The sequence below is a fragment of the Lipophrys pholis genome (assembly GCF_963383615.2).
Source record: "Lipophrys pholis genome assembly, chromosome: 3".
Classification (NCBI taxonomy): domain Eukaryota; kingdom Metazoa; phylum Chordata; class Actinopteri; order Blenniiformes; family Blenniidae; genus Lipophrys; species Lipophrys pholis.
In genome coordinates this window covers 6,663,816-6,677,041 of record NC_137627.1, presented here as the reverse complement: position 1 = coordinate 6,677,041, position 13,226 = coordinate 6,663,816, and the positions used below count along the sequence as shown (strand labels likewise).

Here is a 13,226-nt window from a genome sequence, read left to right as displayed (position 1 = left end):
GCAATAGAGCCCCACCACGCCTCTGAAAATATCCCATTATCCTGAGTAGCAACACTCCTGCTCCATATCTCTCTATTGTAACCACAAAGTACTCTCTTAATGACTTACTTTGCAAAACTGTGCCTTGTGGTTCTGGTCATGTTTTGGAGACAATAGTGCAGGATTTTGTTTACTCCGTCTGAACTGGGCAGTGTGAGAATCATTGTCCTTGCTTGGCACAGATACAAACTTATGTTATAGGCAACTTAGAAGTTTCTCGTTTGAGGTAAACAATGTTATGAGGATCAACTTTGTGGCTTCACTTGCTGTTTTTTTCCTACCTGGGAAACAATGCATGTAATGTAGAGTAGTAATATCTTGCCTGTGATGGAGGTGGTGCACTTTAATAAACAAGTACAAATTCTCAGCTGTAATGCCAAATATGCCTCTTGAAGTTTTTTCAAAACTTCCCACTTCTAGTTATTCATAAATGTAGCACTACCGGCCAACGTTTGGATCAAAACTGATACCAATGGAACACTTGACGATAACAACCTCGTCTGTGTGACATAAGCAGGGACAGGAAGTTCGTTCAGAGGCTCGCTGCACGACAACCTGCAGACGCATTTGCATGATTATGTTAACCTGTGGCTGTTTTAGTTCTTTTGCCAGAATACTTTTAATTTTAATTGATCACAATATTTGATGAAGGAAAATCCACTAATGTTACATTTTCTTGATTTAAATTTTTTTTGCCAGTGTTTATATTACTGATGCCTGAAAAGGGCAACAAGAAAATCAAACTATCAAAGATTCCTATGAATTTAAGTATTACATTTCATAAGCCTATTGTGAAGATATTATACAGTTTCCAAGTTGCATTTTCTACTTGTCTTCTTTAAAGGGCTTTCTGCAAAAAACAAAACAAATCTATTATAATCCCTGATTAGAATTTTACTTCCGTCGAGAACAATTGTTCATCCCCAAAATATTTAATTGAGGGTAAACTTAGTTGACTTACTCATGTTAAAAAAAAAAAAAAATAAATAAAAATATATATATATATATATTTAGCCCTTTTTAACCCAATGCAACCATCTTCAGAATCTCATTATGCATTTCATTATCGAAACATTTCTGTGTCTGATCTTGTTTGGACCGTAAAAGAAATTCAACAGGATCTTTTATTTCACAGACATATACCGACCCAATGTTGACGCTTGAATCTGACAGAAGGTAAAGAGCTGACCTAACCCGACTCCTGCTGGTTGGGCGGAGGCGCAGACAAAAGCTGTTCCAGCGCCCCCGTAAGAGTCTGCATTCATCTCTTGGTAAGTATGTCACGGTGAGTAACTATGTAATTTGTCGACTCAGACACAGCATCTTCTGAATGAACTGTCTGATCTGCTGAGGGTGACTGGGGCTGAGCGGATCGATATGACCCGAAAATGACGAGGGGTCCCGCAACACAAAAATCAAATGTACCCGAAGCTTTTGAGTATTAATTATTTGTGGAAAGGTCGTTATGCTTTAGCCTGGCCATGAGGAAATAGAATAGGTGACGTTCACCACTTTAAATTTATGTTTCCACCTGTTGCTGAAGGATTATATAACTTTTTTCTGTTTTGGAAGACATGTTCTCTCTTCGTGCTCCCTCTTCACAAAAACAGGCATCAGTATATTTCTGGTCCAGAATCCATAAATGCTAAAACAAGAGGCCAAAATCCACACCGTTGCCCCAAGTGGGCGAGCACACTCACACAGCCCGAGCAGAATAAATAGAGCAGAGCATGGGCAGATATGCAGCGCCGTGGAAAATAACTTTAATAGAATTCCTATGACAACAACAAAAACCAGCAAAACAATACAAGCCTGTACATTTGACAATATCCAGTGTCTGAGACTTCCGAAAGGCAAGCGGTGCGACATACAGCTGCATCACGCATTAACCAGCAGAGGAAAAACCATTAGAAGCCAAGGCTTTTGACGTGTTTTCTGAATCACAAGAAATGGGTCATATAGTCAGATATTGCACCAAAAAAAAACAAAAGAACAACAAACAAACCCCCAAAACAAACAGAAACACAGATGCATGTGGAGCACTGAGAGTAAAAAAAAACAAACAAAAAAAACCCCTGAAGGGAATAGGTTTGCATCGCAGTGTCCCTACTGATAAATCCCACCCACACCTGCTTGCCGTATAAAAACAAACACTTAAAAAAGAGAGCCGCATCTTTGCACATTCAATTTGGAGACAGATCGATAAAAACACAGTAGAAATTAAATAATTAAACATGGTCTCTCTCTCTCTCTCGCTCTCTGTTTTTGGTCCTAATGTGTTAAAAGCAAAAAGTTACCTCTTTGCTTGAACAGGTCAATGGCAGTTTAAAAGGTACAGTATGCAAGACTTAAGAAATGCTACTGTGGTGAATCACTGTAGCATCCAGTCTGCTCCGATTCCAGCGCTACAAGCATCTGCAGTTATCGCGCCAAGAGCTTTAATCCTTGTGCTCACTGCTGCATCGACCGCTATTTGCACCTTCAGCTTCTTCCTTTCTTGTTTGGGGGACAGACTGAAAGTTACAGGGACTCACCGCACCCTCTGGTGGTACCAAGTGGTATTTCTAGACAAGATGGGCTCCATCTGTGCCGCTTGAAGCGTGGCCATTATTGAGATGAACGTATAGAGACACAATTACAAGTTTTTACACCGATTGCGGATCCAGCTGCAAATAGAATTCAAAACCTGTGTCCACTTCGCAGTTTAGGTCAAGATTTTTCCCCCCCGGTGCGCCACCAGGAAGGACTCAAACATACATACTGCACCTTTAAAAGTGTGACAGGTCGGGGTAGTGACGCCTCGGAGGTGGTAACACTTTTGTCCAGTAATGGTTTGATTTGATGACATCCCAAATGAAACAATGCACTTTGCCATTTCAAAATATAAAGAAACTAAAATAAAGTGTTTAGGTCATTAAAAAGTGAAAATCGTCAGATTTCTCTCTAAAAACATTCCAGTGATCCAACATGAGATTCAAATGGTGGACCAAAAGGCTCAGCGTGTTTCTTTCCATCTTCGCTTCCCTCACGTGTTTTTCTTGGTACATTTGTAAAGTAGTCTGGCACATCGATGTATCACGATATAATCTTTAGTGGGAATAAAATAAACTGGGGGGGGGGGGGGGGGGGGGGGGGGAATTAAAGAAACCTCAGACAATACAATCTTCCTGCAGTTTTGAGGCACAGCTGGAGCGAGTGTTAAGTCTTGTTGCAATCGTACACGGCGTTTCCAGACTTTCTCAGTCCTGTCCACACCCACCAGTTATCTACGCCCTACTTAAGCAGTTCAGAGGCGCAGTCTGGGTCCGAGCCCCTCCACAGGCCAGTCACGCCCAGTTTCAAGTCTGTCTGATGACTTGTTCTTGTGAGGAGGAGTCTGCTCTGTGTGGACAATACAGCTCTGGAACGCTCTGTGGGGAGACGTGGGGTTCCCTTCCTTTGGCTGTGAGCTCCGTCAGCTGTTGGTGCCTGTGCAAAACTTGCAATGACGTCCCGTGTCATGAATCCTCACACCTCAGAGACGAACTGTGCCACAGTGGTGCAAGGTGAGAAGGGACACGGTAAATTGAAGGTGCAAGGTAACTGAACCATTTCAGAGAGTACACTGTATATGCAGTATGAGGAGGCGTGTCAATCTGCTCATGTTCGGGGTGTTCCGCTAGATTCCCTTCTTTAAATAGGGTGTGCATTCACCCCGTCTCTTCTTTGGACATCTTGCCCCTCCCACACAGTCCCCTCACTGTGTGCTCTTGGCCCCTTGCAGCCCAGTCCTTGAGGGCTTCCAGCTGCTCTAGGAGCGGTTGTCTTTGGCCACGTTGTGGGCCATCCAGTTGACTTTGGTCGTCCAGCTCTCTCTGAGGGCTTCGTCGAACTTCTGGCGGAACTGCTTCAGGGCCTCCTCGTCTGTTTTACCCAGAGCCAGAGAGTCCTGAGGGGGCAGGATCACAGGAGAGGAGGCAGGTTAGGCTTCAGGCCAGAAGGACAGAGAGCCGACACCAAATGTTGAACGAAATGAAGTGCATTCATCAAAACTGGCTGTGGTACAAAAATCAGATAAATGCCAGAAAATCCAGGCACATTCTCTCCGCCTAGGGTTTTAAATATTTAATCTACTGCATACCAAGATCAAATTTTTGTTCCAGGCCTTAAATGGACCAAGTGACTGGTTGAAAAATGGTGAGACACAAAGTGCAAGCTTTTGTTTGGACACATACAGATGATTACTGGATTATTCTATTCGAGAGTATTCGTAAGGTGGTGTTTGAAAGCTGGATTTAGTGATATTACTATAAAGGTGAGGATTTTAAAAGGGAAAAAAAGACACACACCTATGAGGTAAACTTGACGTTAAACAGTGGAGAAAGGTTTGTCCACATCACGTATGTCACAGCATGAGAATTCAATCGCCGGCAGCGAAGCAGTGCAGCAGCGACTTATGTCCTCCAGTGTTTAAGCCCTTGTATGAGCACTTTTCTTACGCATGTCAATCTTCTTGTGTGTGTGTGTGTGTGTGTGTGTGTGTGTGTGTGTGTGTGTGTGTGCGTACGTCACCTTTAGGTACTGGATGTCTTTGACTGAAGTGAGCTCGGGCAGTCCAGCGGTGAGCATGAGGGCGAACAGCGTGATGAAGAGGTTTCCGTTCTTCCTCAGAACCAGATAGGCCTCCTCGCAGTATTGACGGAAACTATGGAGAACAACACGCACACACACACAAACGCTGCATGTTATTCACGCTACACACAGCTGCCGATAGCCACGTTTGTAAAATAATGATAGCATTGTCAGAAGCCTTTTGAGACTAAAGTAGATCAGGCTGGTTAAGGATGAGTTTCTGTGTTTACACTTCATTTGTCTCTCGTTTGCCGGCTGCCCACACACTGTTCATAATGGGTGACAAAACACTTCCTTTATGCCTCAGAGGATGCACCCAGTGACTCAGTGCACCCTGATTTCAAAGCCATGAAGTAGGTTGATTCACAAACTTCATCTGCTTTCCTCGCTTTGTTTTACATTATTCTGATGATAAATGGATCTTTATTGCGCCTGATTCATACAGAGATTTTACGAGTTAAAAAAAAAGTGTATTTGGTCTCTGATCTGGTTCGTGGTATGCTGCCTGGAGCCCACAAATAGCACATTTGCTGACACAGCAATGCTCCTCTGCTCTACTTCTGTGTTTACACTAAAACCATTTAGACGAAACAGTAGGTTTCATTCACTCGCTCAAACACGTCAGGTATGATGTTTTTTTTGTGTGGCGAGGGAAATAAAAAGCAGTTTCACAAGCAGCTTGTTAGGTTTCAACACTGCAAATATAGAAACAACTGGCATGAATGTGTGCAAATACAGACTTCAACAGTAATCACCTACAGAAAAAAGCACAAGTTTTAGCCAACATCATAAAATCATATTTTTCACGTCAAAACAGCAAGATAAAAGTTTAAAAGATGCTGCACAATCTGCTCATTCGTTCATCTTCTATTGTACTTACTGCGCACCACAAGGTAAACACAGAGGGAAAACTTACACACTCACAGCTCCAGGCGTTTAAGCGTCACATATGAATATCAAATGAATGTTTTAACAGCGTTGGAGAACACCTGGATTACTGACGAAAACTGGCACAAGCACAGGGTCAACATGCAAACGCCACGAGGAAAGACCCCTGGAGCCAGGTCTTGGAGCATGTACAGTGTGTGCTGCACAATTAATAATAAAAACAACTGCAGATCTACTTGTGATTTTGTGAAAGCCGCAGGGGACCACTACAGAGACGTTAAAGAGCCACAGGTTGCAGACTTCTCAGTTAGGTTGCGCAACACTGGTTGAGAGGAGATGTTCTCATTAGAAATCAGAAATAAACGGAGATTTCCACAGTATATTTGGGACAAATTTAACCACACAATATGTGTTTTACTTGGAGGTCTGGTCACTTCGGTGGATGACGTGCTTATTTCGATTATTTCTGGCTGAGGCTAACTTTAGTTACAAAAGCCCCTTGATGATTTACAAGGCCTGTCTCGAGACCGGCAAAGAATGGAGATAAGAATGTGGGTCACAACAACACAGATTATCGTAGCTCATGGGTATTTCCATATTCACAAAATGAATCAGGCGGCGTTTGACTGACAGACTTGAACTTGATAAGAGACGGTGCAGATCAGATGTGTGTGCGCGCCACTCTCACGCATGCTCTGCTTCGCCAACGTGCACGTATCTCGTTTGTTTTTGAGGTTTGTACCCACGCAAATCGAGAAAATACATTTGAACTGGGTTAGCTTTTTCAGAAACAAACAAAACAAAAATTAGGTACTTATGCAGATTATCAGCAGTCTTTGGGTAATTTTAAAGATCTACCATCTTACGAGAGTCATTTCGCAGGAAAGACGGCACTAAAACTCCAGAAGTAACAAATTTAATAATCGTGGTCTTTATTCTTATTTTACAGGCTAAATAATCCACACCAAACTTTAAATATTCAAACCAGTGCAGATGATAGTGAAACAATCCTAGACAAACCCTGTTAGAATGTTCAGTGTCCTGAGCTGTACTGCCATCTGTTGGCCACAGATGGCACTGCATGGACCCGTACTGTCATTCTCCAAACGAACACTATAAATTCATATTCATGCTGTGCTTCTCTACTATGCGTCCAACAAAAAAGCATGAAGAAGACTTAATTTGCTGTCTGTCGCAGTTTATCATAGGTTAAACGTGGGGTACAAAATCAGCCCATAAGAAGGTTGAAACAGCCGACTTGATGAAATTACAAGAGACTTCAACTACTTTTACTGGAGTAAATCCATAAAAAGGGCCACAGTGAGCTGCACTGATCTGTGAGTTTAGAAGATGTGAACATGACAGCCAATCACGGTATGATGCTGCAAAAGTGAACGAAATTCCATTGACATCAAATCTACACTCAGAAGGTGAATTTATGAGAATAAATGCACTGAATCAATTTTCTAAATTTTCTAAATTTGAGCACCAATACAAAGAGGACAAAAAAAAAAAAGGAATTGTCCTTATTTAAGGGGTATCATGGAGCAACTTTACCAGTATGCCCCTAATGAGAACAAACAGGGCTGTAATTAGCCTCTGAACTGAAATAGGTAAGCTGAGGTGACCATTACAACTTTAGAAGCTGATCGATCGTCTCGACGATACAGCAATGATGAAACAAGCACTGAGGGCACGATAAACTTCTATAACAAGCTTTACCTTTCTAATGTTTAATTGATGATTCATGACATTTTCTCATTCTTTAAGAATCTAAATTTATTAGCCGAAGGGAACACGTTACAATATTTGAGTGGATTGCAATAAATATAGGACATGGTTAAGTTGTTAATTCAATTGTAAGAAAGAATCATATTCCCATCACAGTTTTTTATTTTAAGATGCTGAAGTATTTTCTCAGACAAATATAATTCTAATCAGATTTATTCAGACCATAAATGTGTATCCAGGCATGTGAAATCAATTCGACTTCACAAATGTGCAGATTTTCTGGGTGTTTTGATGGTAAACAGCCGGCCAAAACAAAATTCATGCTGCATCTTAGGCTTCAAGAAATTCTGCTGAACATTTTCAAACATTCAGTGGTAGTTGCGGCTTTAAATCTGTGATAAACAGAATTTTAATATCCATTTAAGGGGGCTTATAATGGAAATATAATATCTGCATAATATAATTTAAAACTATAAATTTTTTAATTAGAATATAATCAGATAAAGGAAGCAAAAACAACAGATTAACAAACAAAAAAATATTACTGTGTAAAACAGATTTAACAGGATAAAGCCACAAAGTTAATATCAAAGAACCAGAGAGTGGAACCGACCTGCCAAACTTCTCGGTGTACCCAGTCTTGCCCTGCTGTATGACGTGAATGAAGTCGTGCGTGAGGATGAATGGCACGCGCTCCCTCTTGATGCCGAACTTGGACTTAAAGTTTCCCAGGATGTGGCCAAAGTCTATGTGGAAGAGCTAAAACATAAACAAGGCAGATGACGTGAGCACCATGAGTATCGGAGGGAAAAAGGCCATGTGCTGCCTGGACGTTGTCAACACATCTGTCCGACCTGTCCGGTGCTGCGGACCATGATGTTGTCACTGTGGCGGTCCCCGATGCCCAGCACGTAGGTGGCTACACAGTAGCCTGCACATGACAGCGTGAACTCCTCGATGGCCCGGTCGAGAGCGTCACTGTAAGCAGACAGATGAATCGTTCACACCGCGTACATCTCTCAGGCTGCAGCTATGCCCAGGTTCACCGAGCGGAGCACGGTCGTACCCAGAGTTCCTCTCTTTCAGCCAGTTGAGCAGAGCGTCCTTGTTGAACGCCGCGGCGGCTGCCACGTTGCTGCTGGTCAGCTGGATGTTTGCGATCGTGTCCGCCGACGACACCACCTCGATCAGCCCCGCACGGTCCCCAGTTGCTAGGCAACCATATGGCACAATTCTACACACACACACAAAAATAAAAAAGGCAATGAAAGGGAAATCGAACAATCCTGAAGTGTTGTGATGGTCTTTAGTTTCATTGTTAGACGATTAAATGGTGCGAAGCTCACTAACGCCACAGATTGACCCGCTTTTCAACTAAACCTTTTCAAATGTTGCTCGTTGTTCACCCAGATCACAGCTTATGGTAACTTGTAATATAAATCTACAAGTTCAACTATTGAATTTTCTTTTTTTTTTATTGTGAAAAACCCATACACTATAATGTTTCACAATGCCTTGAGTAGTGGTCGAGGCAAGCTACTGAAGTTCTTGTATGGATTGCAATGGAGAAAATAGAAAAAATAAAAGTGACTTTGAACATGGGATGGTTGTTAATCCCAGTATTTTATAAATTTCTGGTTGGCTGGGATTGGCCAAGTACAGAAAATACCCATAGAGGAGCAGTTTTCTGGGGGAAGATGCTGGGTTTATACCAGGAGTCAACTGCAAGACAGCCAAGATCTGCAAAACAGCGTTGCTGAATGCACAGAGCGTAGGCTTCAGCTCAAAGGAGCACAAAGAGAGTCACTTCTGTTGGCAAAGAACAATAAAAGTAGTTTCACACGGCCACAGCTAAATGCATGTTGAATCTGGATCCATTCTACTCTGTATTCATTCAGCAGAAACAGTGACGGTAACATTTTCCTTTGGCTCCTTTAGTATCAATTCAGTATCTCCATCTTCTGAAGGCTCACTCTCTCAAAAGTTGAATGGTATCAAATACAGTGGTTTTTTTTTTTAACATAATGATGACTTCTATCCACTGAAATTGCCTCCAGTCATCTGATCTCGGTCAACCGGAGTAAATTTGCAAATCCATTGTGTCACACCTTCATGTCACATTAAAAAGGAAGTTAAATGTCGAAAGCTTTTTTTTTTGTTAAATATAGGATTCCAAGATTGAAGGCGGCTGTAAAGAAAGAAGAGGGTCCAGCCCATTATCAGTTTGGCGAGTATATTTTGCCCTCAGACGGATAAAGATGGGAACAGCTCGGCTGGATGATTAGCAGAGAAAGGCTACTTAAGCCTAAACTCCTTGGCATGTTTCTATCTCTTCTTCTATAATCAATTGTTCTTACATTGTTAGGGAGTATTTGTCTAAAGCGCCACAGTAGAAAGACGAGAGAACTCCAGAATGAACAACTTGTGGTGACAAGGATGCACTCATGCAGCACAGCCAGATGATGATACAGTTTCCTCTTTGTTGAGTTTAAAACTCTCATTCTTGTCACAAGACGGCAGCAAGTGTTTATCCCGCTGGATCCAGAATCAGGTGATCTGGACTCTCGGTTACAGACCTTGAGCCCCTGGGTTTATATTCCTGACAACCATGACCCAACAATCAAAGCACGCTCACTTTCAAGGTTTCATTTGCAGTTGGACCAATCCTTAATGAAGACCAAATGCTTTAAAGGCAACTTTGACATAACCGACCACGGGTGTTGAGTTTAAGTAAATTGTGAAAACCGACAGCTGAAAGAAAAAGAAGCAGCAACGTGCCACTTCGGTCATTTTACGACATCGTCTCTGCTTTTATTCCCAAATTCCCCGCTTACTGAACTCTGACCCCGTGCCCCTGTAATCTGAAGCATTGTCTGCAAGCTCAACTGTCAACCCCCCCACCCCCCCCACCACCCAGCTCCAGATGTGTCGGCGCACCGTGAGGGGAGGAGGCGTGTTTGTAAAAGTGAGAAAAGTATGGATCTGATTAAGGTGTGAGGCTGATATTGTGTCCGTGTGTATGTGAGCGAGGGTATAAGGATGTTTGGAGTGTAAAAGGGTCGGAGGTCAAACTAGCATGGGGTAATCAAGTGTCTCCCCCCCAACCACCATCTCTTGCTGCTCTCTGCCAGAGCTTCCTCTTCCCCACAGAGAGCAGGAACAAACAAGCCTGACAAAGTCCGAGTGTGCACATGAGCGTGTCAGGAAATTTACTCACCTGAGGTCCAGATTGGCCTCCTTCCACAAAAGATCCATTAACCTTAAAATCTGGAGGGTCAACATGTCTTGTCTGAGGTCTAAAGAACAAAATAGTGGAGACGAGCACATAAAATATTATTATTTTTTTTCCTTTTCACCTTCATGTCTGCCCTTCCTCCATCTCTGACTCCTACCGTCTCCGTTTTTGAAGATGATTCCCAGGGTGTCTCCGTTCAGCAGCTTGTTGTTGTAAACAATCCAGAGTGGCTTCATCTTTGAGTCCATGTACCGACACCTCTCCACACTGGGGGGGGGGGATTGTAGATGGCAATGTTAAACCCAAACTCGATTGGACCTGAAAGTTTTGTAAGAGTAGCAGTGACTTCTTACTTGATACCAGACAGCTGGACATTGGGGTTTAGAGGGGAGTGCAGGTCTGACAGCGTTTCTGTGTAGCCGCTCTGCCTCAGGCACGTCATCATGGCCTCCTTGGTCAGCATGGCCTCCTTGGTTTTGCTCCGAGCGTTCTTGATGGTCCCCAGTTTGATGAGTTCGTTGACAGATTTTAACTTACTCAGGGCTTCCACCTGGTCCGGTAACACAAAAACATTTTCAGTGGCTGAAACCAGTCACACACGGTTACTGACAACTGGGCTCATTGTGGCCAAACCGTCCATGTCAGCACTATGATACCATGAGAGTGTGTGTGTGTGTGTGTGTGTGTGTGTGTGTGTGTGTGTGTGTGTGTGTGTGTGTGTGTGTGTGTGTGTGTGTGTGTGTGTGTGTGTGTGTGTGTGTGCGCGTGTATTCTTCAAAACAGGAAAGTGGGTGATAAAGGAAGAGGAAATAGCGTGAAGTGTCTTGAGGAGCGACTGTCAAAATCAACACACTAGAGAGCAAAGGTCAGAGGGCAGGATGGTAGACATTGTTGTAGCAGTTGACAGTCCAAAAATACCATCAATTTAGAATAGAATAGAAATACTTCTTTATTAATCCCAAGGGGATATTCTTGAAATAGCTCCACAGAGAAAAAAACAACCCAGAAGAAATTGAAGTTATGATTAATTTTCACCCTACTGGAGTTAACAATACGCCAGAGTTTCATTGCATTAGCTCTAATAAAGAAGATACAAATTTTTCTCCATCATCTGATAAAATACATATTTTTAATCATTTTGTTTGTACTGGGCCATTCTGCAGTCTTTCATCCCATCCTGAAACATGTCATCACTTTATCTCTATTGATCTTCCTAGAAGCATCCATGTTGAATTAAAAAAAAAAAAAAAGGCTTCAATTTATGTGACTGAACGATTAAATCCCCCAAAAATCCCACTATGGAGGCTGTGTGTGACTTGCCTGCTTCTTTAGAACCTCAATATGAGGGATGCTGCCCCGACAATAAGCCTCCAGGATGAGGGCAAACTGGACTGAGACAGCCGGCATGTGGATCTCTGACCTGTAGAGGGCACCAGAGAGGAGGTGTCAACAGATGAGAAACCCCTGCTTTCTAGCAAGTCTTCAATTCAGCACACTGTGTTCTTTCACTTTCAACATGTATACACAGACTTGAGTGTCCTAACACACCGTAAGTGCCAGAAGAGGAAGTGTCCGATCTTGCGGTTCCCCTGAGCTCGCTCCAACAGGAAGTGGGTGAGGGCACAGTCGTAGTAGGGCTCGTAACGCAACACTTGCACAAGCTGAAGCAGGTACTGCGACAGCTCCTCATCACTGGTCGAGAGGGAGGAGGCAAAAGCACAAATAAAAGGAAAAGTGTAACATTTCTGACTCATTTATGGACATATCACGTCATACGGCCTGAGATTCCTTATCTCCAAGAACTATCGGCTGATCTGTAGACTGAGCAGAAGGAAGCAGGAAATCTTTGATAGAGCATTGGGAATTGCAGAGGATACGTCTACTGCACTCCTGTAGGTGGACACATGCTGCTCACCTCATATCACGCAGACAGCGCACAGCATACTCTCTGACGTACTGATCGGGGTAGTTAAAGTCCAGGAGCTCCAGAGCATCTCTGGGACTCAGTTTGGGCCAAATCTGAAGCTGAGCCTGGAGCTGAGACACAAATAAATCCAAAACAAATCCTAAGAACCTCCAGTATTTCATCAGCTTTGCATACAAACACAGAAATGGATCATTTGTGAAAGGTTGATTCCACAAGCAGTAATAAAAGATGCAAATTAAGCTTATAGTAATATGAACCATTTTTCATCTCTGGAAATAAATAATTTACGGAATGATCGCGTAGAATTTGTAAGTGAGGATATTATTTTCACCGGATGTAAACAGATTGTTTGCAAAATAAAAACTAAAGTGCTCACAAACACGAAGAGCAACAGTGTGGACTCTAACACAGGTCCTGCTGTGGCGCCAATCTCCCCCGAAATCAGGAAAGAAGTGATGTGTGCTGGAGAAGGTCACTGGACTGCAGCTAACGGTGGCTAACCTGGGCCATGTCCTCGTGTTTACTCCACTTGACAGAGAGCAGCAGCTTGGGCAGAGACTGCGGGAAGTTTTCCCGGCAGTCATGGCGTAGTGTCCAGATCAGATCCTTCTCGTTCTCACACAGCTGAGAGAGCGGGTCACGCTCCATGATTTCCTTCAGCTCGATGTAGAACTTTTTCACACCTCGGCCCTGAAGGGAGAATGAATGATCAGTTTGGTAGCTTCAGAGAGAGAAAGGGTGAGAATGATATAGAGGAGCCAAGACGAGTAGCAGAAGTGGCTGTATCGAGCCACA

The 13,226-nt window shown here is 43.0% G+C and overlaps 1 protein-coding gene across 2 annotated transcripts in view; it reads right to left on the bottom strand.

The window, feature by feature from the left end:
- Positions 1–1,787: 1,787 nt before the first annotated feature.
- Positions 1,788–13,226, bottom strand: part of pik3cb (phosphatidylinositol-4,5-bisphosphate 3-kinase, catalytic subunit beta) — a 62,704-nt gene continuing 51,265 nt past the window's right edge. The window contains exons 13-24 of one of the 2 annotated variants that reach the window (XM_080459776.1): positions 12,933–13,121; positions 12,420–12,541; positions 12,053–12,196; positions 11,825–11,924; positions 10,858–11,054; positions 10,662–10,771; positions 10,487–10,565; positions 8,336–8,503; positions 8,124–8,247; positions 7,883–8,028; positions 4,591–4,723; positions 1,788–3,967 (exon numbers count right to left, since the gene is read on the bottom strand). In XM_080459776.1, coding sequence (XP_080315902.1) covers positions 3,830–3,967; positions 4,591–4,723; positions 7,883–8,028; positions 8,124–8,247; positions 8,336–8,503; positions 10,487–10,565; positions 10,662–10,771; positions 10,858–11,054; positions 11,825–11,924; positions 12,053–12,196; positions 12,420–12,541; positions 12,933–13,121 — 1,650 coding nt within the window. In that variant the 3' untranslated portion in view covers positions 1,788–3,829. The remainder of the gene's footprint in view (positions 3,968–4,590; positions 4,724–7,882; positions 8,029–8,123; positions 8,248–8,335; positions 8,504–10,486; positions 10,566–10,661; positions 10,772–10,857; positions 11,055–11,824; positions 11,925–12,052; positions 12,197–12,419; positions 12,542–12,932; positions 13,122–13,226) is intronic. The other variant, XM_080459777.1, reaches the window with a different exon arrangement.